This window comes from Phacochoerus africanus, chromosome 8 (assembly GCF_016906955.1).
Source record: "Phacochoerus africanus isolate WHEZ1 chromosome 8, ROS_Pafr_v1, whole genome shotgun sequence".
NCBI lineage: Eukaryota > Metazoa > Chordata > Mammalia > Artiodactyla > Suidae > Phacochoerus > Phacochoerus africanus.
Window position 1 is genome coordinate 49,698,988 of NC_062551.1, and position 25,406 is coordinate 49,724,393.

Below are 25,406 nucleotides of genomic sequence, written 5' to 3' on the forward strand. Positions count from 1 at the left end.
TCACAAAGCAAGGCCATCTATACTTGTGTGTGTTCCACTGACCACACTGTGTGGCTTCTGGGGCAGAGCCTGTGTCTGACTCATTCCCAGGTCTCCAGTATCACCCAGTCGGCAGCCGAGTACCAGGGTACCTACAGATTTCCCTCCATGCTGTCAAAGTGAAGTTAAGGAAGCCCAGAGAAGTCAAATGCCTTCTTCCACCAGGCAGAACCAAGTCCTGAGTCCAGGGAAGGCTAGGGTCGGGGTGGGACAAGCAGAGGACCTGAAGAGGTATGTGACAGTGCCCAGCACAGACTTGGCACATGGTTGGGGCTCAGGAAAGGTTACCTGATGTTGCTGGGCACCAGGGTGATGCAGAGCCAAGAGCCTTGGAGAACCCCGCTTTGCAATGCAGTGAAGTGACCTGGGACAGATCACATCATGTCTCAGAGCTTCAGTGTCCCCTTGGGCAGGGAAAGGTGACACCTGGTCGGGTTGTTCTGAGGAGTCAGTGGGTGAGAGGCCACGGTGGATGCCGGCACCTAATGGGTGCCAGAGTGGCTCACCAGGGGGTGGTCCTCTTTCTTCACAGAGGTGTGCACACTCGCTTTTGCAACCAAACTTTTTTATTGTTGCTCTTCAACTGTGTCACACAAAGGCCGTGTCCAACTGCAAGAGCCCACTCGCTTCAGTGGCCCCCAGTGCTGCCTGGCACAGCTGCAGTGTGTCCACAAGAGCCAGAGGCTGGGATGTCTCGATGATGGCGATGGTTTCCCCGAGCTCCGTGCACATGATAGTCTGCTGAGGCTCGGGGGGTGGGGGGGGGGGTGGGGCAGGAGGAGGTGATCTGGGAGGCTGCAGTGTCACCGTCCGGGCCTGGGCATGGACCCGCTGATGCAGTCGCAGGCCCGCCATGGCACGGAACCAGCGGCCGCAGGTCCCGCAGTAGTAGGGGCTCTTGTTGTAGAGACCGGTGATGGGGAGGCGGGGCGCACGGGCAAAGGCGACGGGCCGCAGGTGCAGCCTCCGGTGCTGCTGCAGGTTGGAGCTCTGTGTGAAGCGCTTGCCACAGTCCAGGCACTGGTAGGGACGCACGCCCGTGTGGGTCAGTTGGTGGCGGCTGAGGTTGGCCAGGGAAGCAAAAGTCTTGCCACAGGAGTGGCACTGGAAGGGCCTCTCGCCTGTGTGTGTCCGCAGGTGGTTGCGCACATGGACCAGCTTCTTGAAGCCCTTACCGCAAACGCCACAGCGGTGCCGTCGCTCTGGTGGCCCGTGGACCGCGCGCCGGTGTCGAGAGAGCCGGGAGGCCGTTGCGAAGGACTTGGAGCACTGTGGGCAGGGCAGCTGGGCGGGTGGAGCAGGGGGTGGGGGCAGGGGGCTGGGCTCAGCTGGAGCTGGGGAGGTCACCGCCGCTGCCGCTGCCCCGGGAGGCGCCCCGCTCTTGCCAGCGTGAGTGCGTCGGTGGTAGAGGAACTTGGTCATGTTGCTGAACGTTTTGCCGCAGCGGCAGCGATGCAGTGGGTTGGCAGTGTGGGCCCGCCTGTGGGCCACCAATGTGAGTTCTGTGCCGAAGCCGCGGCCGCAGTCCACGCAGAGGTAGCGGGCTTCGCCGCGGTGTAGCCGCAGGTGCTGCTCCAGGGAGGCTGCTTTCTTGAAGACCTTGGAGCAGGTCGTACACTCGTGTGTGCCACCAACATGGGCCCGCCCATGAGCCAAAAGCCGGTTTGCGGAGCTGAAGCTGCGCTGGCACTGGCTGCAGTGGAAGGGGTGAGCCGCTGATGCTGGGCCCCGGGATGTGCGCCGGTGTCGTCGACGTGCCCCTGCTGAAGTCCAGTGTTGGGGACAATCCCCACAGCCCTGGGCCTGGCTGGCTACGGACTTGTCACCTTCCATAGCATTGTCGCCAACTTCTGCTGCTGCCTCTTCTTCATCCTCTGTCTCTTCATCATCATCTTCCTCCTCCTCCTCTTCCTCCTCTAGCCCATTGCGCTCCTCTTTCTCGAGGGAGTCAAAGTGGGTGCCTTGATGCTCTAAGAACTCCTCAGGGCTGGTACAGAGGGTAGAGCACTCAGGACACTCATAAGGCTCCATCTTGACTTCGGGTGGAGCAGGGGATGGAGGCGGTGGTGTGAGGGGAGGCAGAGGAAGAGGCATTGGAGGTTTAGCTGCTGCGGCAGAAAGGTGCTGGGCCTTGCGGTGAGCCACCCACAGCTCCGGCGAGGGAAACAGCTCCTGGCAGTCTCCACACTGGTACTGGATCTGGCTTGCAGATTCCTGCAGGTGGGCGTCCTGATGGGCCAAGAGCTCACTGGGGGAAAGGATGAGCTGGCTGCACTCAGCACACTGGAAAGGCCCATCCTCAGGGCCTGGCACCAGCTCTGGCTCCAGGCAGGTGTCCTGGGAGGTCAGCGCCTCCTCCTCCATGACAGTGGGCACATGCTGCTCCTGGTGGGAGAGGACTTCCTCCAGGGTGTTGTAGAGGCTGCCACACTCAGAGCACATGAACTGGAAGAAGAGGGAGGAGGCAAGGGCCTCCCCTGGTGCCATCTCAGTCACCTCTGCTGACCTCTCTGTCTTCTCCCCTAACATCGGTGTGGACATCTCCACTGCCCCTGGTGACACCTGTGTTGGCATCTCGGCCACCTCAGCCACCTCAGCCATCGTGCAGAAGGCAGTGCCTGGAGAAAGAAGGGGGGCTGGATGAGACACCAAGAACTCAAGGGGAGGGGGGATGTCTCAGGAGTTCCCTTGCCCAAACCATCACTCACCAGCCTCTATCAATCAGCAGTTCTGGATCCAATGTTTATACCTCAGTCTTCAATGAGCCTGTGACTCTAGCCAACCTGCACCCCATGGTGGCCAGGCATCTGCAGGAGAGAGACAGCCCTCCTCAGTTTGCCCCTGATGCCGCCCTCCTTACCCAGAGGGCCAGTCACACCCTTTCCGAGAACATACAGTGTCTTTGGGGGCCTCTTGGCCTTTGCCTGTGCAATTTCCTCTCTGTGTAGCATCTTTCCTCCATCCAAGTGTTTAAAAGCACAGACTCTGGAACCAAACTGCCCTTGGCTTGAATCTGAGCTCCACCACTTACTCTATCCTCTCTGAGATGAAGTTTCAGACTGTTTTCTCACCTGTGAAATGGAGCTAAAAGTAATACTGATCAGAAATCCCCTGTTACTTGATAAAGGTGAGATAGAACCATTACTTGTAATTCTCTGGAAGTAGTGTTGTTTCTGGACTCTTAAGTCTTTAATGCTACTATTCCGTCTATCAAGAAAGTTCTCTCTTCTTGTCTAGCAAACTCCTACCCAGCATTTTTTTTTTTTCCGTGTGTGAAACTTTTACCTCCTTTTGGCTGCACCGAGGCATATGGAAGATTCCAGATTAGGGATCAGATCTGAGCCGTAGTTGCAACCTATGTCACAGTTGTGGCCACACCAGATCCTTAACCCACTGCACCAGGTTGGGGATCAAAGCCTCAACACCACAGAGACAAGCCAGATCATTAGCCCACTGCCCCAGTGGGAACTCCCTGTGAAGCTTTTTAAAATAACATATCCACAGCCACAGGGTGGTGGTCTTTCCCTCCTCCTTGAGGCTCCTGTGGCGTCCTGCATCACCTCTAACATAGCAAATTTATGAACTTGGGATGGCATCTCTGTGATCCTCATCAAACTGAGCTTGCAGGCAGGACAGGTCTGATTTGTTATGGGGACCGCTGTCACCAACAAAACCTCTAAGGACACGGATTTTATTTATTATTATTTTTTGCTTTTAAGGTCTGCACCTGTGGCATATGGAAGTTCCCGGGCTAGAGGTCTAACCGGAGCTGCAGCTGCCAACCTACACCACAGCCACAGCAACGCGGGATACTTAACCCACTGAGTGAGACCAGAGATTGAACTTGCATCCTCAAGGATACCAGTCAGGTTGGGTTCGTTACCACTTAGCCACGATGGGAACTCCAGGACAGGGATTTTTAAAAATTAATTAATTAGTTAATTAATGTCTTTTAGGGCTGCACTTGAGGCATATGGACGCTTCCAGGCTAGGGGTCGAATCAGAGCTGTAGCTGCCAGTCTACACCACAGCCACAGGAACACACGATCTTGAGCTGCATCTGTGACCTACACCACAGCTTATGGCAATGCTGGATCCTTAATCCACTGAGGCCAGGGATCGAACCTACATCCTCATGGATACTACAGGACAGGAATTTTAAATTCTGAACTTCCCTCTATGTGCCCCATCTCCCTCTACATGTGTGAGCTTAACCCAACCCGGGCCCCTTCACACAGCAGGGGCTCAGAATCCCAGCAAAGGACCCCCACAGGGCTAAGCAGTAATTTTCCAAATATAACCCCCATTATCTCCATTTCTTCTTGCTTTTTTTTCCAAGGGCCGCACCTGTGACATATGGATGTTCCTGGGCTAGGGGTGGAATCAGAGCTACAGCTGCCAGCCTACACCACGGCTACACAGCCATGCCAGATCTGAGCCTGTCTTTGACCTACACCACAGCTCCTGGCAACGCCGGATCCTTAACCCACTGAGCGAGCCCAAGGATTGAATCCGTATCCTCACGGATACTGGTTGGGTTCGTTACCGCTGAGCCACAGTGGGAACTCTACCTCTTCTTAAACTCATCTGTTAGTGCCAGAAGGCAGACAGAATTCAGCTTACAGCTCTGCACACAAGCATTGCTCATGTTAAGTTTCCAGAGGGCAGGGATTTTTAGTCTGTTCACCACAACAGGCACCCCAGCAGACATCTGGTGAATGAATAATGCTCCCTCCAGGAAGTGTGGCCCTGAGAGTTTAACTGTCTCAGTATACATTCCTCTTCTTCCATCAGACCAGCCCCCCCCATTAGACTGTAAATTACCACAATAACACCACCCAGCAGAGGGCCCTGCTATCAGCTGGTGTCCAATAAATACCCCTTGAGTAAATGATTCACTAAAAGCCAAAGACTAAACTTTCCAACTCCCTTACTAGTTTTTGAGTTGCCCAGACACTGGCACACAACAGCCCTTCAATAACGGATCTTCCTGGAAGCAGTCAACCAGGGGTCTGAGAGCTCAACTTTTCATTGTTTACAGTCCCACTTCCGACAGAGAACTCCCCTCCAGTGAGGCCCAGTGCCTGGTGCAAGTCTTACTCAAAGTAGGCACCCAGTAAATGTCGAGAAGGCGGCCCGAGAGACCTGAAATTTGGACTTTGCTAGTTTACATTTCTCCTTTCCCAATCTTGGATTGTAAACTATTTGGGGGAAGGATGGATTTTGTTATACAATAGATCAGTTTAAGTCTTTCCAGGAAGGACCCCACCAGGGGCCTGGAAGTTCAACTTTCCTGAGACGCATCCTTTTTTCTGACCAGACTTATCAGCTTCGCAGCCTGAGAGCTCTTTGCAAAGGGCAGGAGAACGGAAAGTTCAACCGTAAGATCCTACACACCGCAAGAGCTCAATCAACGCTCCAGGGCACAGAGGAAGGAGCGCTCTCGTTCCACTCCGCGCCGCTCCCGCTCTAGCGCAGGCCCCAAAGCTCCTCGACCCCCGGGGTCCCCTTCATTCTCCCTCCGCCCTCTCCGTTCACCCAGCGCTCTCTTCGCCTACCCGCCCCGCGGCGCCCTCACCCGTCTCTCTTGCCTCCTGCAGCCCCCGCCGCTCTTGACACAGACCCTCCGCTCCAGGCGTGAGGGACCCCTCACTATCCACGCCTCCCATTGGGCGGCGCCCTTACCCGTGGCGGCCAATCCGAGCCGAAAGCGGAGGACACGCGCTCTTGCGCCTGCGTGTGGACGCTCCGGCGGAGCTCCGCAAGTTTCTCCACGCACACACCGGGACCTGTGGGCGGGGCTCGGAGCAGCGCCTGCGCAGTTCTCCCTTGCCGCTCCTGCCAAGCCTGAAAGTGGAGAGAAGTGGGTGTCATTGGAAAACGAGGGTCCTTGGAGTGGACTGGGTTGTGGAAAACCTTGACAGAAATGTCATTTCATAACTGAAGACTGAGCATCTCTGAGAGCACAGCTTTAGAGTCAACACACTTGGGGTTCTTACCCCCCTCTGGGCCTCACTTTAACTCCTCCGTAAAATGGGCTTGGGAGTTCCTGTCCTGGCTCAGCGGGTTAAGAACCTGACCAGTATCCATGAGGATGCGGGTTCAATCCCTGGCCTCATTCCGTGGGTTAAGGATCTGGCGTTGCCATGAGCTGTGGTATAAGTCGAAGAAGTGGCTCAGATCCCACGTCACTGTGGCATAGGCTGGCAGCTGCATCTCTGATTCAACCTCTAGCCTGGGAACTTCCATATGCTGAGGGTTCGGCCCTAAAAAGCAAAATAATAATAATAATAATAATAAAATGGTCTTGAATCACATTCACCTGAAAGACCTTCCCATCGTGCGCCTCGCTGACCCGTCCTGCCCCGCCCTACACAGACCCCAGGCCTCCCAGCTCCCAGTCCAGGGACGGAGGAGCCCCGCCAGGGTTGGGAGACGCTGCGCCCCCAGGAGCACAGGGGTCGTGGCCCAGCCCACCCAGGCCAGGTGAAGGGACTGGATGAAATCAAACAGGTAAAAGCACTCAGCATAGAGCCTTGTACACTGTGAATGCTCACTGTAACCACCTAATGTGGACATGGTCCTTCCTAGTTTGTAAAATTGCTTTCCCTTTTCCTCTCTCTTGTCAGTTGATTCAATGATATTCAGTTACTAGGGGCCAACTGTGTGTCCAGCCCAAGGCTGGTTTTCAGTAGATGACAGCTGCCACTGGAGAGAGAGGAAGGGACTCTTCAGAGGTCACTGCTGCAGCCCAAGCAGAGCTAGTGCTGAGCTTATGCCAGGTAGAACCCAGCCCTCCCACCTCTCAAGGGGGTGATAATTCCGGGGGTGGGGAACCAGTTGGGGAAGGAGATCTGTTTCAAGGCGTGCCAGCCCTAACTTTGAGTCACATAAGTGGGGGAGGCAGGGCGTGCCATGTGCGCTCAGTCACCAACTTTTTTTTTTTTTTGGTCTTTTTTGCCACTTCTTGGGTCACTCCTGGGGCATATGGAGGTTCCGAGGCTAGGAGTCGAATCGGAGCTGTAGCCGCTGGCCTACGCCAGAGCTACAGCAACGCGGGATCCGAGCTGCGTCTGCGACCAACACCACAGCTCACGGCAACGCCGGATCGTTAACCCACTGAGCAAGGGCAGGGATCGAACCCGCAACCTCATGGTTCCTAGTCGGATTCGTTAACCACTGAGCCACGATGGGAACTCCAGTCACCAGCTCTTTTGATAGAGACCTCTCTTGCCAGAGTAAAACTCATAGGTGCAGGTTAGAGAGGAGGTATTGGGAATCCCTGTGACCTTGGAGGGCAGAGATTGGAAAAGGTTATAGGAGGGGAGTTTGAGTTCCTGGGAGAGGGCGTGTCTGACTAATGGAATCGTGATGTATGCCATGGGGAGGTGCAGAATGGAGATGGAGGACCCAACTGCAATCAGGAATGAGGTATTTGTTCCTAACATGAGATGCGGGAGTCCTGGTCTTGATCAGGGAAGGAACTTATAGATGGGGGATTTCTGTTGGATGAGGGGAGATTCCGGTTGGGATGGTGAGGTGGCCCAGATGAGATGTAGGTTGTCAACGGAAGTAAGAAGCAGTCTAATAGAGGAGAGTCCAAGTCCCCATCATAAAAGGTCTAGGTGCTACTCTGCAGTCAGGACGGTCATGATTGTGGTCCTTCGCCATGGGCATCAGGAGCAGTGGTAAAGTAGGAGCCTAGGTGATGATTAGGAGGGAGCTGTAGCCCATGACATTAGTAGTTTCAACAGGTCGTGACACGGGGGAACAAAGAATCCGTGGCTTATGCCGCGGGTAGAAGCAATCCTGCAAAGGGGTAGCTTCTGCTACCCCTGCAGCGTCTGCAGCCCAGACGCTGAACAGCTCTCGGTCTGCGCAGGCGCAGCAGAGGCGGTGCAAACGCTCCAGTTGGGGAAGCAGTCCCGGGGGGGAGGGGCTTGGAAGCCTCACTGCGCATGCGCCTAGGGGGCGTGTCGGTCGCACCTGCGCGAGTTGGGGGAAGGAGGAGGGGCGAGGTGACGCAGGCGTAATAATAGAGAAGGTGCCAGAAAGATCCAAAACAAGTGGCTGCGGCCGTCGCCCAGGAGTCTTCAGACGCCGGAATTCGGTGAGGATCTAGAGAGATCTAAGACCGACTGGTGGCGGTAGACTGGACCAACCTGGGTGCTGGGGAGAGGGCGGTACCGCCCTTACGGGGCTCTGGGCTCGGGTTCCGACTGCGCCACCCGTGTGGAGCGAAGGACTGCTTTGGTCCGGGCAGAGGGTCACTCTTGGACGGCACCACTTAGGTGGAGCTGTGGGGCTGATCGGACTGTACCACTGGACAGAGTCAAGGGGCATGTCCGAACATTGGTACTCAAAGTCAAAGGGCAGTCGGAAGGGTGCCGCGCGTTGGGTCCCCAGGCTTGTTTCGAATGAATCTCTTGGGTCCGGAGGCTTGTTTGGAACATACCACCCGGGGAGGGGCATTCGGGCTTGGCCAGCCGGAGTGGTTGGAGGACTAGTGGGGTCTGGCGTCTCGACCTGTTACTAGGGGACCTCGGGCGATACCATTCTCTTGTAGGAAAAGGGGGAGGCTAACACGGCTGGGACTTGAGGGTGGCCCTGCCCGGCGGCACGCAGCAGGAGAGACGCACCGGCGGCAGTGAGGTCCAGGCCCCCGCGTAGCTGACCACAGACCCTCCCCGCTGTGTGGGTTCTAGGCCCTCGTTCCGAGCTGGTTCCGCCCCCTCTCCCCCGGGTATGGCGCTGTCCGGGTCGACCCCGGCCCCGAGTTGGGAGGAGGATGAGTGCCTGGACTACTACGGGATGCTGTCGCTTCACCGCATGTTCGAGGTGGTGGGCGGGCAACTGACCGAGTGCGAACTGGAGCTGCTAGCCTTCCTGCTGGACGAGGTCCCAGGCGCCGCCGGCGGCCTAGCCCGCGCCCGCAGCGGCCTGGAGCTGCTGCTGGAGCTGGAGCGCCGCGGGCAGTGCGACGAGAGCAACCTGCGGCTGCTGGGGCAACTCCTGCGCGTGCTGGCCCGCCACGACTTGCTGCCGCACCTGGCGCGCAAGCGGCGCCGGCCAGGTATGGTTGACTGGGCGGGTGACACACTTCCGGTGGGGAGAGGGCCTTGCTGCCAGATGTGGGGAGTGCCATATCGGACAATGTACATCCCATCTCACGCTTTCCTCCCCCTTGGGTATCAAGGAGAAACACAAGCGGGAGGAGGCATGGCATTGGGAGGGGTGAGCTTGTGGAGTTTGGCCGCATCAATATCAGTGTTTGTGGCCACTGTTCACGGAAGGTTTATTTCATGCCAGGCACAGCGGTCAGCCCTTCTTATATATGTAGTGTTACTTTATATACTATTGGTAATCCTAAGAACAAGTCCTGTCACTGTTCCCACTGTATAGGGAAAACGGGTTCAGAAGAGTTAAGCAGCTTGCCTACATAAAATAAATTCTGTGCGCCTAGAGAATGGGGAAGAGGGGACAGGAGATACAGCGTGACGTGGCTGACAAAAGTGTTTGTTCTGTGAGGCTTACATTTAGTAGGGGTTTCAGACTTTAAGACAAATGAAGGATTTACTTTTTAGATGTGTTTATAGGAAGACTGAAACAAAGTGGTGGAGCAGAGAGAGAGAGAGAGTAGGGAATTGAGTGCCTCAGAGTGAAGGGAGGCCCTTTTAAGATTCTATTACCAGTCAAGACCTTTCTGAAAAGATGACATTTGAACTGAGGCTGTACAGCCGCCATAGTGCATAAATCTCAGAGGAGAAAATTCCAGACAGAGGGAAAGGCAGGCTTTTAAGCCCTGAGGCAGCGGCGAGTTTGGCATTATCAGAGCCAGTGTGGCAAGAGTAGAGATCGAAGTAAGGACAGAGAGGTAGGTGAGAAGCTATGTCACACACAAGCTTGCAGACCAGGAAGTGGGAGTTAGGATTAAAACCCTGCTGGTTTGTCTCCAGAGTTGATGCCCTTAATTCTTGTGAGGGGAGTACTCCTAGAGGTCATCGGTCATGAGAAGGAGAGGAGCTGGGAGGGTTTAAGGCATGGGAGCCCCTTGTGTGCATAGTCTCTGAACTGTTGCGCTCTTGGCTGGGTTGCTAGAGGTTCTGTGGCTAGTTCGGGGAGGGTGCTTGTGAGCTTCCCTGCTCAGGGCAAGCCCATGGGATTTGGATAACCAGGAGAAGGGCAGAACTGAGCATTGCTACAAAAATATATCTGGAGGTCAGGCCGTGGAAGAGAATATTTAGGCAGCCTGCAGAGGCTTGCTTACCCCTGGGGGCCTCAGGAAGAACCGGGGCAATTGATTAGGGGTAGCATTGCAGGAATCCTGACCAGAACTCTGCTTACAGAATAACCTTGTTAGAGCTGCTGTAGCTATGGTTGGGGTGGCCCTGGGAGGTGATGAGTCTTTTATCCTGGCCTGAGGTGTTTCTGAGGGAGTGGGTATATGGGCTTTGACTGCTGGGGAGCTCAGGTACCCTGTGGGGTAGGCATTTGTCTCAGGGGTTGAGAATTGGAGGCTGGGCCTGGAAGAGGTTGGAGGCTTTGAATACTTCTTTCCATTTTTCTTTCTCCTCAGTCTCTCCAGAACGCTACAGCTATGGCACATCCAGCTCTTCCTCAGAGAGGACTGAGAGCAGCTGCCGGCGCCGTCGGCAGTCGAGCCGTTCTTCAAATGCTCAGCAGGGTCAGTGGGAGACAGGTGAGCCCAGCCCAGCCCTGCAGGTGTGACAGCAGTGTCCTCTCTTCCTTCTGAACCCTGATAAACCTATCCCATCCTGATCCGTCAAGAAAGGGGCCCCGGGGGTGATTCTATTTCAGTATTGCTGTGTGTGTTTATTATTGCTGCAAAAGCATGTGTCCAGAAGCAAAGAATGGAATTGTTTCTTGTGGTTTTATATTTCACCTCAGTGGCATCACATCATGGGTGTCATTCTTAACATGGCTGTTTTTGTTGGACATGTTTCTTTTTTTTTTAATTTTTTTTTATAATTTTTTTTTGGTCTTTTTTTGCTATTTCTTGGGCTGCTCCTTCAGCATATGGAGGTTCCCAGGCTAGGGGTTGAATCGGAGCTGTAGCCACTGGCCTACACCAGAGCCACAGCAACTCGGGATCCGAGCCGCGTCTGCAACCTACACCATAGCTCACGGCAACGCCGGATCGTTAACCCACTGAGCAAGGGCAGGTGCCGAACCCACAACCTCATGGTTCCTAGTCGGATTCGTTAACCACTGCGCCATGACGGGAACTCCTGGACATGTTTCTCAGATTTATTCATGTTGGGTATCTCTAATTGATTTAATTTCTTTCTGTCTTTTTTTTTTTGTCTTTTGAAGACCGCACCTGTGGCATATGGAGGTTCTCAGGCTAGGGGTCGAATCAGAGCTGTAGCTGCCAGCCTTCACCACAGCTCATGGCAGCGCCAGATCCTTAACCCACTGAGCGAGGCCAGGGATCGAACCTGCAACCTCACGGTTCCTAGTTGGATTTGATAACCACTAAGCCATGAGGGGAACTCCAATGGTTTCATTTAACTTCTGTGCCGATTAATTTATCTACTGTCCTTCCTTCTACCAATTTTTTTTTTTTTTTGGTCTTTTTGTCTTTTTAGGGCATATGGAGGTTCCCAGGCTAGGGGTCCAATCAGAGGTGCAGCTGCTGGCCTATGCCACAGCCACAGCCACACCAGATCTGAGCCGCGTCCAAGACCTACACCACAGCTCATGGCAACGCCAGATCCTTAACCCGCTGAGTGAGGCAGGGATCGAACCCGCATCCTCATGGATACTAGTCAGATTCCTTTCTGCTGAGCCACGATGGGAACTTCACCTCTCCCAATTTTTTTTTTTGTCTTTTTGTCTTTTTGCCATTTCTTGGGCCGCTCCTGTGGCATATGGAAGTTCCCAGGCTAGGGGTCTAATTGGAGCTGAAGCCGCTGGCCTACACCAGGGCCACAGCAACGCTGGATCCGAGCCGTGTCTGCAACCTACACCACAGCTCATGGCAACGCCGGATTGTTAACCCACTGAGCAAGGGTAGGGATCGAACCCAAAACCTCATGGTTCCTAGTCGGATTCATCAACCACTGCGCCACAGTGGGAACTCCTCTCCCAATTTTTTAATCATTCAAAGGATTTCAGGGAAGTTGAAAGATTAGTAAGTACAGTGAACATGCCCATATTTTCTGGTAGTTTTAACATTGTACTGGTTTTGCTTCATGTGTGTGTATGTATAATTCTAGTTTTTTTGTTGTTGTTGGATTCTTTGAAAGTAAATTGTAGGCATTAGGACATTTTACCCCTAAATTAGCAGGCATCTCCTGAGAATAAGGAGATTCTCTGATACCTCTTAAGACTATTATCATACCTAAGAAAGGACATAAGTGCTAATTCTCTGATAGTCTGATCATTCATTTTCAGATTGTCTCAAAATTGTCTGCATCTTCAGATTCCACTCATGGTTATATTATTGTGCATTCACTTATCAGTCTCCTTAATCTCTCGCTATAGAACGAGTTTTCCTCCAATACCTTTTTCCTTTTTTCCCCATGACATTGACCTCTTGACCCTACCAGGCCACTTGTTTTGTTCAGTGTCCTATTTCCAGATGTGTCTGATAATTTCCTGATGGTTTGTTTAACTTATTTTTCTGTCCTGTATGTTTTTGAAATTGGGTTTGGAGAGTTGGTTAAATTCAGATTACGTATTTTTGGGACGAATGCCCCTTGGTTGATAACTGTGGGCTTCATATTAGGAAATGTCAGGAGGCACATAAGGTCTGGTTTTCCTATTGTGAGTGAGCAAGTTTTGATCACTTGGATAAGGTACTATCTGTCATATTTATCCTTTGTATAGAGACATTTTCCCTTTGTGGTTAGTGAATAATCTAAGATATACTTTGACATATCCTGTTCCCCAAAAGTATCCCCAGTGGGTTTAGCAGCCATTGGTGATCCCTGCCTGAACGAGTTATTACATTGGTGTTCACAAAATGGTGATTTTATAATTTTTTATTTTTTTGGCCACACCTATAGCATGTTGAAGTTCCTGGGCCAGGGATCGAATCAGCTCCACAGCAGTGACCCAAGGGAATGCTTCTAATTCTTTTCTGTCTGTTAGCTGGTGTTTTCTCAAGAGGAGTTTTACTTTTCTCTTTCCCTCCCTCCCTTTTTATTTAGTGGAGGGTATCACCATGGACTCACGTTCTTATTTATTTCCTATGTTATAATCAATTAGTTATTCCTCCCGATGTTCAAATTGGCTAGCTCCTGTGTCTTTTTGTTGTGTCTCCATATTCTTTGGGTACTTCCTGCTGTGTGGGACTGTAGGATGTCCTGGATGCACTTGTATTTTCCTTTCCCCAGCCTTGGAATCAGATGTTTCCAGAGGCCGTGGTATTTGGAGACTAAGATTTGGGTGCTGAGTGTGTGCATTGTTTCTGGGCTGTTTTTAGTGAACAGAGCTAGGGGTGTGCTTTTTTTTTTTTTTCCCTTCCTTCCTTTTTTTTGGCCATACCTGTGGCATGTCAAGTTCCTGGGCCAGGGAGTGAACCCATGCCACAGCAGCAATCCAAGCCTTAGCAGTGACAGTGCTGGATCCTTAGCCTGCTAGGCCACTAGGGAATGCTGAGAAACTGTGCTTTTAAATAAGTGTTCATATTAGTGTTTTCAATTCAAAGTGAACACTACAAGGATTTTTTTGTATTACACTGAAAATCTTGGTTCTTAATAATATTAAGGCATGGGTTTATTTGCTTTATTTTACAACAGTAATAAAATAGCTTCAAAATTACAATGTGAGCATTAGTGCTGATTTGTCTACTGAATGAAATACAAGATTTTTTGTGGCTCTAATTGTTTTCAGAGTATATTGTACTGAGAATTTACAGTGGGAATGTTCTTCCTAGTTACTTGAAATCATTTTCTCTTCCTGTTTGTTGCCAGTTATATATACAGTTAGATTTATTTGTTTCTGTTTGTGTTTAACTTTATAGTTGTTAATTTTTTGAGTTTGTAAACCATTTACATGATTCTAAAATCAAAATTAAAGTATGTAAAGGACTTCCCTCTATGGTGCAGTGGATTAAGAAGCCAACTGCAGGAGCTCCCACTGTGGCACAACAGGATCGGCAGCATCTTGGGAGTGCTGGGACATGGGTTCGATCCTTGGCCCAGCACAGTGGGTTAAGGATCTGGCATTGCTGAAGCTGTGGCTTAGGTCACGACTGTGGCTTGGATCTGATCCCTGGCCCAGGGGCTCCATATGCCGCAGGTCAGCCAAAAAATGTAAAAGAAAAAAAAAAAGAGAACAACTGCAGCAGCTTGGGTGTCTCAGATTCAGTCCCTGGTTCAGGAACTTCCATATGTCATAGGTGAGGGCATAAAAAACAAAACAAAACAAAAATTAAGTATATTAAAAAAGACGTTCTTTCTTTTTTGGGGGGGGGGGTCTTTGTCTTTTTAGGGCTGCACCCATGACACATGAAGGTTCCCAGGCCTAGGGGTCGAATTGGAGCTATAGCTGCCATCCTACACCATAGCCACAGCAACACAGGATCCGAGCCACGTCTGCAAGCTACACCGTAGTTCACGCCAATGCCACATCTTTAATCCACTGACCGAGGCCAGGGCTTGAACCAGCGTCCTCATGGATACTAGTCAGGTTCATTAACCACTGAGCCACGATAGGAACTCTAAAAAGATGTTCTTGGAAGTGTCATTTCCATTGTTGTCTCCCTCCCCCTCAATAGATAATCAGTTTCATTCATTTCTAATATATCCTTATCAGTGTCTCATCTTGGAAAAATAGCAGATATGTATATATTCTTTTTTTTTTTTTCTTTATCTTTTTGCCTTTTCTAGGGCTGCTCCCATGGCATATGGAGGATCCCAGGCTAGGGTTCAAATCGGAGCCGTAGCCACCGGCCTTCGCCAGAGCCACAGCAACGCAGGATCCAAGCCGCGTCTGTGACCCGCACCATAGCTCACAACAACGCCGGATCCTTAACCCACGGATCGAGGCCAGGGATCGAACCTACAACCTCATGGTTCCTAGTTGGACTCGTTAACTACTGAGCCACGACAGGAACTCCAGATATGTATATATTCTTTTTCTTCCTTTTTTTTTTGATAAACATAGCAAACTATAGATAGTTTTTTTTAATATATCTCCTTTTATTTTATTAGGCAGCGCATCTAGAAATTATGCTGTATTCTTTTGGCCAGACATTTACGTTGTTTTCAGATTTACAGAGTTAGAAACTGGAGACAGTGTGGCAGTGACTGTTGTCTGTCTGTTTCCTGGTGCGAGCATTCAGGTTTCTCTAGGGTCACTCCTGGGGGTGGGACTGCCAGGTGGTGGGATGTGCTCATCTGTCCTTCTGGATGATGCTGCCTTGGACGTATTCTCCATTTTATGGTGCAAGAAGCAGAGGAGCGCTCCCAGCATCTCACAGCATAGACTCTAGCCTTGAGCACTTCCTCGGGCACCCACCTTGGTGCTTCACCTATCATCTGGTCCTTAACCCAGCCCATCTTTGTCTCCTCAGGTTCCCCTGCAGCCAAGCGGCAGCGGCGGAGTCGTGGCCGTCCCAGTGGTGGCGCCAGACGGCGGCGGAGAGGGGGCCCAGCAGCACCCCAGCAGCAGCAAGAGCCAGCCAGGCCCACCTCAGAAGGCAAAGTGACCTGTGGTAGGTGTCTGTGTGTGTGGCAGGGAGTGCATGCACAGTCCCCGTGTTAGGCTATAGAGCTGGAGGGTGGGGGAGGCGGGCCCTCGTCTGGGCTGTGACACCTAGGGGAGGCAGTGGCTCCATGCATCTGTTCAGCACAGTGGAATCCTTATTCTTTCCCTTGTTCTTACTGTTGACGTCTTGCTTGTCTATATCCTACCCATAGTTGAAGGATTATGTTGTGTGCCACTGCCTCCAGGAAACCTTCCTTGATAGCCCCATGCACTCAATTTCATTTGTTGGTGGAGAAGCGAGCCAGGCAGGGGCCAAGCAGCTGGGCCTGGCAGGCCTCAGAGCAGATGAAGTTGGATTTTATTCTGTGTGTCAAGTGCTGTGCAAGGGTTTTTAGCTGGGAGTGTGGTGATCTGATACCAGTTTGTAAAGGAATTCTGATTGCATCTGGAAAATAAGTTAATAAATGAGTTAGAATTTGCTAAGTGCCTAGAACGGTGCTGGACACGTAGCACATGCTCTGTCAGGTGCACATGAAGTAAACTCAGCAAAGCGGAAGCAGTCCATCAAGGATGAGGCAGAGGTCTGGCCTGGGATAGTGGCGGTTGGAGAGGGTGAGAAGGAGGTGGGCTTAAGGAAATAAAACACTTTGGGTATAGGACCTGCAGGCTCCTAAGTGGGGCTGTGTGGGTTGGGAACTCTGTTGTGCAGACTCATGCAGACCTTGCCCTTGAGAAACTCCCCCTGGTCCTGAGGGGAGGGCACAGTGGGTGGACACTCTTTTTCTCACACAGCCCCACACACCCTTCTGGTACCTGCTTCTCTGCGTTGGGCAAGCCTTGGGTCACAAAGGGTATCAGCTAGCAAGAGGCTTAGGCTGAGGCGGGTCGGGAGGTGGAATTACAGGCGGGAAGATGAGGATGGCGGTGGCAGCAGCTCTGCATTTCTCAAGAGACCGCAGCCTGTCTGCAGAGCTTTTAGCCTCCTCCTAGTGCCCATCGCAGCCCCCCAGGCCCTGGGCAGCCCATCCAATCCATAGATGAGGCAGTAGATGCCTATGCTGGGTGTCGTCAGAAGGAACAGAGCAATAGAGCTGGTCTTTGAGGAGGTGGCTGTTCTGTCGTGACTCTTCTCCACGTCAGGCAGACCAGAGCCACCCACTGGCAAAATAGCCTGGAAAGTCACTGCTTCCTTAGGGAGGCTTGGGAGCGTCTTGCTAGTGGAGGCTTCAGGTCTCTTTTCTGAGGGTGGGGAGGTTAACCTGGGTGTGGCTGGCTCTTGATGCGGGGATGGGTGAGCAGCTCTTACTGCTGACTCACCAGGCAGGGTGGGGCTGGAGTGAGGCTCTCCCCAGTAGGGCCCTGGTTTTCCCCTCTGGAAATGGAGACGGCTTAATCCCAAAGGAGAAGGAGGCCTCTCTAGACCTGAATGAGGAAGGGGCCTACCATTCTTGCCCCCTCCTCACCTGTGACAGATACGGGGATTGACCCCCAGTCGGCCACCCTCCACTGAGGTAGAGAACGGGACTAACCTGAGGGCCTCAGAGTGTGAGGAAGGGGCCATGGGGTATCCTGGGCTCAGACACAGGACCTGTGACTTTCTGCATCCCTCTCAGGGCTTCTGCTGTACACTGTGCTGCTGGGTGTGCTACTCACTTGACCTTGAATTCTCAAGATTGCCCTTGAGGTAGCGATGACATCCCCCATTGTGCAGAGTGGCAGGGCTGGGCTGAAGCTCAGGTTTGTTTGTTTGGTTATTCCACATGTATTTAGAGAGCAATTATTATGTGCTTACATCCTAGTGACAGGAGGGCCTGGCTCTCATGGAGCTTGTGTTGTGGGAGCAGAAAGCTACGAGAAGGAGAGAAACTTCAGATGTCAGTTGTGAAGAGAAACACAGCAGGGCTAGCCGGCAGAGGATGATGGGAAATGCAGTTCGAGATGTATTTTCAAGATAGGGTGGTCTAGGAGAGCCTCTCAGAGGAAGAGAGGGAGGAGGATTCGGATGGCTGGGGAAGGGTTTTTCAGATAGAGGGACAGCAGGAGGGAAGGCCTGAGTGGGAACGTGCCATTAGTGGTGATGGGATCTCGAGGAAGCTGGAAGGGTTGAAGCGGAGCCACAGCAACACCAGATCCGAGCCTCATCTGCAACCTACACCACAGCTCACGGCAACCCCAGATCCTTAACCCACTGATCGAGGTCAGGGATCGAACCTGCATCCTCATGGTTCCTAGTCAGATTCATTTCTGCTGCGCCACCATGGGAACTCCTGATGTCTTTATTTTTCATCAAGCTAACCTCCTGGGTGGCATCGTACTCCTCTCTCAGGAGGCCCGCAGAGGCTGCTTATCTTTACTGCCCTTGGCTGCGTCGTCTTCTCACTGCCTCTGTCCATTAGTTTAGGAGAGGCTGATGAACTTATAGTTGACATGCTGACTCTGGCTGTGCCTTGGGGAAGAGACTGGAGCAGGGGAGGCATCCAGCTGTTGTCCAGAGGAGGGTGGTGCTGGCCCTGGGTGTGGCATTAGAGGGCGGAGTCTGTCCCTTTAAGCTTGCTGGCTGCTTCTCTCTGCCAGGCATGGGAGCACAGGTCCTCTTTGTCCTTAGCCTTTCCTCGTAGTAACTCCCAGAGGGGAGACCTGAGTAGATTCATCCCTGGTCTCCAGCCACAGTCAGCACAGTGTCTGGCATACAAGGCTGCTCACCTGCTCACCTAGGCCTGTCTCTCATACCTTCCCTGGTCTTCCGTTGGGCAGCCCCTTCTGTTTCCCTCTGTGGGCCATTCTGCTGCAGGAGAGAGATTGGTGAGACGTGGGCTGGGGGACAAGAGGGTGCTAGGGCCCACCTGAGTGCCGGAAGCAAGAGCAGCTCTTCCCTCGCCCTGGGACAGGGAGCATTTCCCTGCCAGTGGAGAGGGACTGTGGACAAATGCCTGGTGTTCCTGGCTAGAGGAAACTATTCAGCTAGGTCTCAGCCCAGGTCATGTGGGTGCTGGGTGCTCTTCCCGTGTGCACCCTCACTGTCATACCTGGGCTGGTCCATATACTTCTCTCCATGTGTCTGGCTTCCATCCTGAGCCAGCCACCTTTGGCCCGCCTGGGTTCTATTCCTTAGTGTCCTGCTGCTTCTGCAGAGCAGCCCGGGTTGTCTCCATGACTTGATGAGGCCACTTCCTTCCTGCTGTTCTCAGAGGACTCATTATGCACAAGGCACTGGCCTCAGCCCTCTATCTGCACCCAGCTGTGTAGTCCTTATAGTGGCTCCATGAGAACAGGTACTGGGGTGAGGTGGTTTTATGGAGGAGGCCCCCAGATTCCCTACCCTGGCTGCCAGGGCATGGTCAGTCCCGCCCCTCCAGTTGTCCCCTTGTGCCCTTTTCCATCATGGGCCAGCCGCACTGGCCCCCAGCCTATGAATTCCCCAAGTTCATTTACTGCCTCTGGAGTTTTCATACATGCCGTTCTCTCTTCTGGGAATGCAGCTCTGCTCTTTTCACTGCGTTCCTGTCTCGACCTACTTGTCTTCTTCACATTTCACTGCAAACATCACTTCCTAGAGAGGCCCTCTCTGATCATTTCGATCTAAATTACAACTCGCTCTCTATAATTTTCTCTCCTGACCCTTGGGATGGCTTTCAATTATAGATTTCACATAACCATGGTTGTTTGAGAGGCAGCAAACAGGATAGGGATAGTTAAAAGCTTTGGGGCTCTGGAGCCAGGCATCTTGGTTGAAATTCCAGCTCGACCACTTCTGCCTGTTTGGCCTCAGGCAGGTGACTCATCCTCTTTGCCTTAGTTTTCCCATCTGCAAAAAGGGGACAATAGCACTGCCTCATAAGGTTGCAGGTATGAGCAAAAGGGTCAGTAAGTAGTTCCTCTTGTGGCTCAGCAGTAACAAACCCCACTAGTATCCACGAGGACGCAGGTTCAATCCTGGGCCTCGCTCAGTGGGTTAACGATTCAGCGTTGCCATAAGCTGCAATGTAGCTGCTCGGATCTGGCGTGGCTGTGGCTGTGATGTAGGCCAGCAGATGCAGCTCCAATTTGACCCCTAGCCCAGGAACTTCCATGTGCCACTGGTGCGGCCTTAGAAAATGAAAAAATAAATTATAAATGAAATTTTACCTGCATGTTTAATAATAAAAAAAAGGTCGGTAGATGTGCAGTGTGTGAAGGTAGTGTAGTACGCACTGTATAAAGGGCCCCTGTGGGTGAGCTGAGGCGAGAAGTAAGAAGAGCGCTCGCGATGCCCGTGGTTCAGGCCGGGGCTGGAGCCGTGGCTCAGATGATGCATGTTTCTCCTTTTCCCTGGTGGAGCTTCCCTGTCCTCCTCTTCTGTGTGCCATCCTCTTGTATTCCAGACCAGAGGTTGGACTGTTTCCTCCGCTGTAAACAGGGTAATGAAGGTGCTGTGAGAACTCAGGATTAAGATAGAGAAAGCACCTGGGGAGGGCCTGGCCCCCTTGAGGGGTCCTTGACTGGGGCTCACTTGGCTCCCAGCCCCATTTGTGGTGGGGCCCTCATGTCTGCCCAGCATTCCTGGCTGTTGGTAAATCTCTGTCGGATGGAGGAATGAGTAGACACATGTGGGTTCACCCTGATCCTTCCCTCCTTCCACCCCCACCGTGCCCAGTGGGCTCTGGGCGAACAGACAGTCTCTATTGGCGGTCTGTGCTGAAGAGAAAGGCCACCTGGGAGGGGAGTCACTGGGCATTTGGGGCAGGGGAGATGGACAGGCTTTTTGAGTAAGGCTTGTGCTGGAAGCTTTGGCTGCAGGGCAGGGTCTGATAGTCAGTAGTGGGGATTGAGGAGATAAGGGAGGAGGTTCGCTCAGGGCCCCAGGTGAGAGAGGGCAAGACCTAGGCAGAGGCCCGGGGTGGGGGTAGAGGGGTGAGTGTCAAAATCACAGTTCCTGCTTTTGGGCACCTCTCTGTCTGGGCCCTGGGTCAGGTGCTTCACGAGCTGCCTGATTTAATCCTCATGACCTCATTGTGCAGCAGGGACCTCTTGTTTGTCTCTTTATGTTTTTCAGATGGGGAAACTGAGGCTCAGAGAGGTGAGGTCACATGCCCAAGGCCCCACAGCTAGAGAGTGGCAGAGCCGGGACTCGCCTCAAGGTCTGTCGGACTCCGCCACCAGGCTCTGTGCCTCTGCCACTGAGCAGCCCCGTGTGGCCTTGGACAGGTGCTGCTCCTCCCAGTCCCCTGTTCCCTGGCCCACGCTTATTGAGGGCATGGTTAGACACTCATAGGAGTCAAGGATGTGGGCCCAAAAGTCTTATCTGGTCCTTAGAATGGGGGAGCTGGGCCTGTGGGAAGTCCTGGGGGCTAAGGCTGGGCTGGTTTTCCTGGGCCTTAAGCAGAAAGGGTGAGGTTCCCCTCAAGGCAGAAGGAGGAACATTTGGGTTTTGGGGTGAGAGGAGGAAGTGGGTGGTGCTGAGAAGTTGCCTGGGGAAGCAGGGAACCTGCCTTCTGCTTTCTGCTCTGTGGCTGACACGGTCTGTGAAAGGTGAAGGGAGTCAGAGGCTTCACACTTCCCTTCTCAGAGCTTCAGTTATCTCATCTGTCAGATGGGTTGACTGTGGCCCCTGCCCCTAGGGCTGATCCCACTGAATCTCCAAGGGTAAACTGTTTGGGACCTCACAGTTGTTGGTGGCTGGCTTTTTTTTTTTTTTTTTTTGTCTTTTTAGGGCTGCACCCTCAGCATACAGAGGTTCCCAGGCTAGGGGTCAAATTGGACCTGTAGCTGCCAGCCTACACCTTAGTCACAGCAATGCAGGATCTGAGCAGCATCTGTGACCTACACGACAGCTCACAGCAACACTAGATCCTTAACCCATTGAGTGAGGCCAGGGATTGAACCTGCGTCCTCATGGATGCTAGTCAGATTTGTTTCTGCTGAGCCATGACAGGAACTCCTGGCTGCCATTCTTTAGCGGTCATCAGTCACCATGTATAGTGCTAGCCAGTTCCTTTCTAAACATTGCTCTAATTTTATTTTTCATTTTTGTTTTAATTTTTAATGTTTTAGAACTACACCTGTGGCATGTGTAAGTTCCCAGGCTAGGGGTTGAATTGGAACTGCAGCTGCCAACCTATACCACAGCTACAGCAAGGTGGGATCTGAGCCACATGTGTGACCTATACCACAGCTCCTGGCAATGCAGGATCCTTGACCCATTCATTGAGCAAGGCCTGTGATTGAACCTGCATCATCGTGGATACTATTCGGGTTCTTAATCTGCTGAGCCCCAACAGGAACTCCTTTATTTTTCATTTTTATTATTACTATTTTGGCTGCACCCACAGCACGTGGAAGTTCCCCTGCCCAAAGATTGAATCTGGGCCACAGCTGCTACCTACTCTGTAGCTGCGGCAATGCCGGATCCTTTAACCAACTGCTCTGGGCCTGGGATTGAACCCTCTCCTCTGCAGTGACCCAAGCTGCTGCAGTCAGATTCCTAACCCACTATGCCACACCAGGAACTCCACCATTGCTCCATTTTAAATCATCTAACCAGCCCTTTTCCAGTAGGGATTGTCCCCTTGGTTTAGGCAGGACCCTGTCTCAGAGAGGTGGTAACTTGCGCCAGGTCACACAGTTAGTGCCTGAAGGTTCTTGGGTTGGAATCGGCTCCATTGACTTGAAGCTGCTTTCTGGTGCATGGGAGGGTCAGTGACCTCTGTCATGCACTGCCACCCCTGGCCATGTGACCTTGGGTAAATCACATCACTTCTCTTTGTCTCCATTTCCTCGTCTGTAAATTGGAGAGATAATAGGGTCTGCCCTACAGGGTTGTTTGTGAATTAGTAAATGAGTTTGTGTGACTCTTGTCACAAACACTTGTTGTCATTTCCAGCTTATAGCTGATCCTCAGGACAGCCTGTGTTGTAAGTGGACAGGAGGTTCTGTTAGTAGCCCGATTCACAGGTGGGAATTCAGTAATCACACAGGGAGGTGATAGGCCTGAGGTCACATTTACAGGGATAGCCTTGGAAATCCCATTCCTGTCCCCTGCACACAGCTGCCACCTGCCAAATGATTGGGTGGATGTGGACAGGGTTTTAAGTGAGGTCAACTCAGGCTGGCTTAAGCAAGAAGGAAATTGATTATAGCTGAAAATCCAGGTGCTCCAGGCACACAGGAAGAACTCAGGAGTCTTTTTCTCTCTATCCTTGGCCTTGTATAGGTTTCATTCTCTCTTCTCCTGGTGGCGAAATGGTCCCCAGAAGCTCTGGCTTACAGCGCAGTTTCTTGGTAGCCTCTGTGGAAAGAGAACTCCTGCTTCCAGTAGAGCGAGCCCAGTTCCTGCCTTGAGTTTCATGGGCTTGGTGCTGCTTGGTTGGGTGGGGGGGCGAGGATGTGGTTGGCTCCACATGGTTTTAAGGCAGAAGAGGGACGAGTCCATTCATGCATGCATTGGTTCTTTCACAAATGCGTATCAAGCACCTCCTGTGTGCCTTGGGGGTTATACAAGTGAACAAAACAGACAAAAATCCCTTCCTCCAGGGAACTCACATTGAGGAGAGACAGGTGATGCGCCTGACAGTAAGGGAAAGCTTAGAGTGGGTTAGAAGTAAGTGGTATGTGCCTTGGGACGAAATGGAGCAAAGATCTGGGAACCAGGAATTCCAGAGGCCAGGTGGTGGTGGCGGTAAATAGTGTGGTTGGGGCAGGCTTGTTGGGAAGGCAGCATTTGAACAAGGGCCTGAAGAAAGTGAGGGAACAAGTCCTGCGGAGACTGGGGACCAAACATCCCCTGCTGAAGGAGAGGTAGTGCTGGGCGGAACCTGCTTGGTGGTGGGGAGAGCCGAAAGGAGGTGGTGAGGCACGTGAGGGGAAGAGCAGGGTCACCAGGTCAGGAGGGAAGCCGAGTGAGGGTGTCACCCATACTTGGGTGTGGTTACCAGAAGGGGGAAGGATGTGGGGCTGATGCAGTGCATCCCCCGGTGGGGAACAGTGGGAGGAGGCTTGAGGGAGGGAGGAAGGGTGGTGGTCCCCCTCTTCCCCTGGTCCCCCAAGCTGTGTGTGTGTTGGGTGTTGGCTCACCCTAACTAGTCCCTCCTTCTCCTCAGATATCCGGCTCAGGGTGCGAGCAGAGTACTGTGAGCATGGGCCAGCCTTGGAGCAGGGCGTGGCATCCCGGCGGCCCCAGGCACTGGCGCGGCAGCTGGATGTGTTTGGGCAGGCTACAGCAGTGCTGCGCTCGCGGGACCTGGGCTCGGTGGTCTGTGACATCAAGTTCTCAGAGCTCTCCTATCTGGACGCCTTCTGGGGTGACTACCTGAGTGGGGCCCTGCTGCAGGCCCTGCGGGGCGTGTTCCTGACTGAGGCTCTGCGAGAAGCAGTGGGCCGGGAGGCTGTCCGCCTGCTGGTCAGTGTGGACGAAGCCGATTATGAGGCTGGCCGGCGCCGCTTGCTGCTGATGGAGGAGGAGGGAGGACGGCACTCGCCTGAGGCCTCCTGATCCTGGATCTGGCGGGATTGACCCACCTCCCAGCCTCCAGGCCACCTTCACCCTGGAGGACGATGACCATCTCTATCCCTAGAGGACTGTCACTCCAGCAGCTTTGAGGACTGCGACAGCCAGCCAGGCCCCTGGACGGACCCTCCCACAGGATGTGGGCTCTGAGGCCTAAACCACTTCCAGTTGAGTTCCCTTCCCCCACCCCCCCACCCCCGCCTGTCCCCACCCCCTCCTGTCCCCACCCCCCAGGTGTGTTCCCTCAGTTTTAGGAGGCCAGGGGGTCAGGCCTGCAGATCAGAAAGAAAGGGAGGCATAGCCACACACTCACCAAAGGCCCCTTGCGCATCGTTTCCATGGCCCTGGGCTTGTGTGCACATGCACACTGCTCTTTCTGAAATCTCCCCGGGGCTCCTGCCCTTGTCTGCTCCGCTTACTTCTTTGGCCTAAGGGCTTCTCTCTCAGGATCTCTGATTGTACTACCCCCAGCCTTGGGCTTCAGGCATACCAGTGGGCACTGGAGCTGGGGTGCATCTGGGGCCTGCTCACCTTGCCCGCACATTTCTACAGCCAGCCAGGGCTCTGCCCGTTTTCCACACACAGGCCTGGCTCTCCACCTTCTGCTCCCTGGAGCTGGACACAGACTTCCACATGGATCTACACCCAGAGTGTCACATCTGTTGTGGCAGCATCTGGCCAAGTGTCCCATTTCCCTGGAGACCAGGACCAGAAACCAACTTCCTTCTCAGAAAGGGAAGGCAAAGGCTGGGGGCTGATGGGAAAGGCCTTTTATGAATGACACCAATAAAACTGCCCTGGCTGGGGCATAGGTGGGCACTGATGTTCTCTAGGACTCTTTCTTTTATGTGCTGAAGGAAGGAGCTGAGGAGAGCCTGCTCCCAGTACCAACCTTTGAGTTCTTGGCCTAGTATAGAGCTGCAGGCTGCTATTCCTAGTCCTGAGACCAGCACTTTTTGCTGCCCTGTGGCTATAGCTGAGCTGATGGCTTCCTGCTCTTTCCCCACCCCTTGTTTAAGGGTACAGCAACTCAAGTTCCTTTATTTTAACCTTTGGCTGCATCAGTGGCATGCGGCAGTTCCCAGACCAGGGATCAAACCTACACCACAGCAGTGAAAAGGCCAGATCTTTAACCTGCTGAGCCATCAGGGAACTCTGGAACTCAATTTTCTTAGACATTACCTGAGATTTTCCTTCCTAGGGGAGA

General features: G+C 52.8%; 2 protein-coding genes across 6 annotated transcripts; one reads left to right on the top strand and one right to left on the bottom strand.

Annotated features, from left to right (window-relative positions):
- Positions 1 to 5,748, bottom strand: ZNF526 (zinc finger protein 526). 4 transcript variants are annotated; one of them, XM_047789204.1, is made up of 3 exons: positions 5,725 to 5,748; positions 2,748 to 2,846; positions 1 to 2,657 (listed from the first exon to the last, which is right to left on the bottom strand). In XM_047789204.1, the coding sequence occupies exon 3, from the start codon at positions 2,638 to 2,640 to the stop codon at positions 628 to 630; it is 2,013 nt and encodes a 670-aa protein (XP_047645160.1). In that variant the 5' UTR covers positions 2,641 to 2,657; positions 2,748 to 2,846; positions 5,725 to 5,748; the 3' UTR covers positions 1 to 627. The 4 variants fall into 4 exon arrangements, with proteins under 4 accessions (XP_047645160.1, XP_047645159.1, XP_047645158.1 ...); XM_047789203.1 differs by lacking the exon at positions 5,725 to 5,748 and adding an exon at positions 5,618 to 5,699; XM_047789202.1 differs by lacking the exon at positions 5,725 to 5,748 and adding an exon at positions 5,598 to 5,630.
- A 2,274-nt stretch (positions 5,749 to 8,022) lies between these two features.
- On the top strand, positions 8,023 to 25,018 carry DEDD2 (death effector domain containing 2). 2 transcript variants are annotated; one of them, XM_047790127.1, is made up of 5 exons: positions 8,023 to 8,149; positions 8,606 to 9,112; positions 10,616 to 10,738; positions 15,584 to 15,724; positions 23,793 to 25,018. In XM_047790127.1, the coding sequence occupies exons 2-5, from the start codon at positions 8,785 to 8,787 to the stop codon at positions 24,182 to 24,184; spliced, it is 984 nt and encodes a 327-aa protein (XP_047646083.1). In that variant the 5' UTR covers positions 8,023 to 8,149; positions 8,606 to 8,784; the 3' UTR covers positions 24,185 to 25,018. The 2 variants fall into 2 exon arrangements, with proteins under 2 accessions (XP_047646083.1, XP_047646082.1); XM_047790126.1 differs by having other exon boundaries at positions 8,024 to 8,149; positions 8,745 to 9,112.
- The last annotated feature ends 388 nt before the right edge of the window (positions 25,019 to 25,406 follow it).

Bases quoted from the DNA above. Each gene is read 5' to 3' on its own strand.
- DEDD2 (XM_047790127.1), top strand. From the start codon at position 8,785: ATGGCGCTGTCCGGGTCGACCCCGGCCCCGAGTTGGGAGGAGGATGAG. The intron at 9,113-10,615 runs GTATGGTTGACT...CTTTCTCCTCAG, and splicing joins GCGCAAGCGGCGCCGGCCAG to TCTCTCCAGAACGCTACAGC. The intron at 10,739-15,583 runs GTGAGCCCAGCC...TTGTCTCCTCAG, and splicing joins GCAGGGTCAGTGGGAGACAG to GTTCCCCTGCAGCCAAGCGG.
- ZNF526 (XM_047789201.1), bottom strand. From the start codon at position 5,708: ATGGGAGGCGTGGATAGTGAGGGGTCCCTCACGCCTGGAGCGGAGGGT. The intron at 2,658-5,617 runs GTGAGGGCGCCG...TTCTTTCTCCAG, and splicing joins GCAGGAGGCAAGAGAGACGG to GCACTGCCTTCTGCACGATG.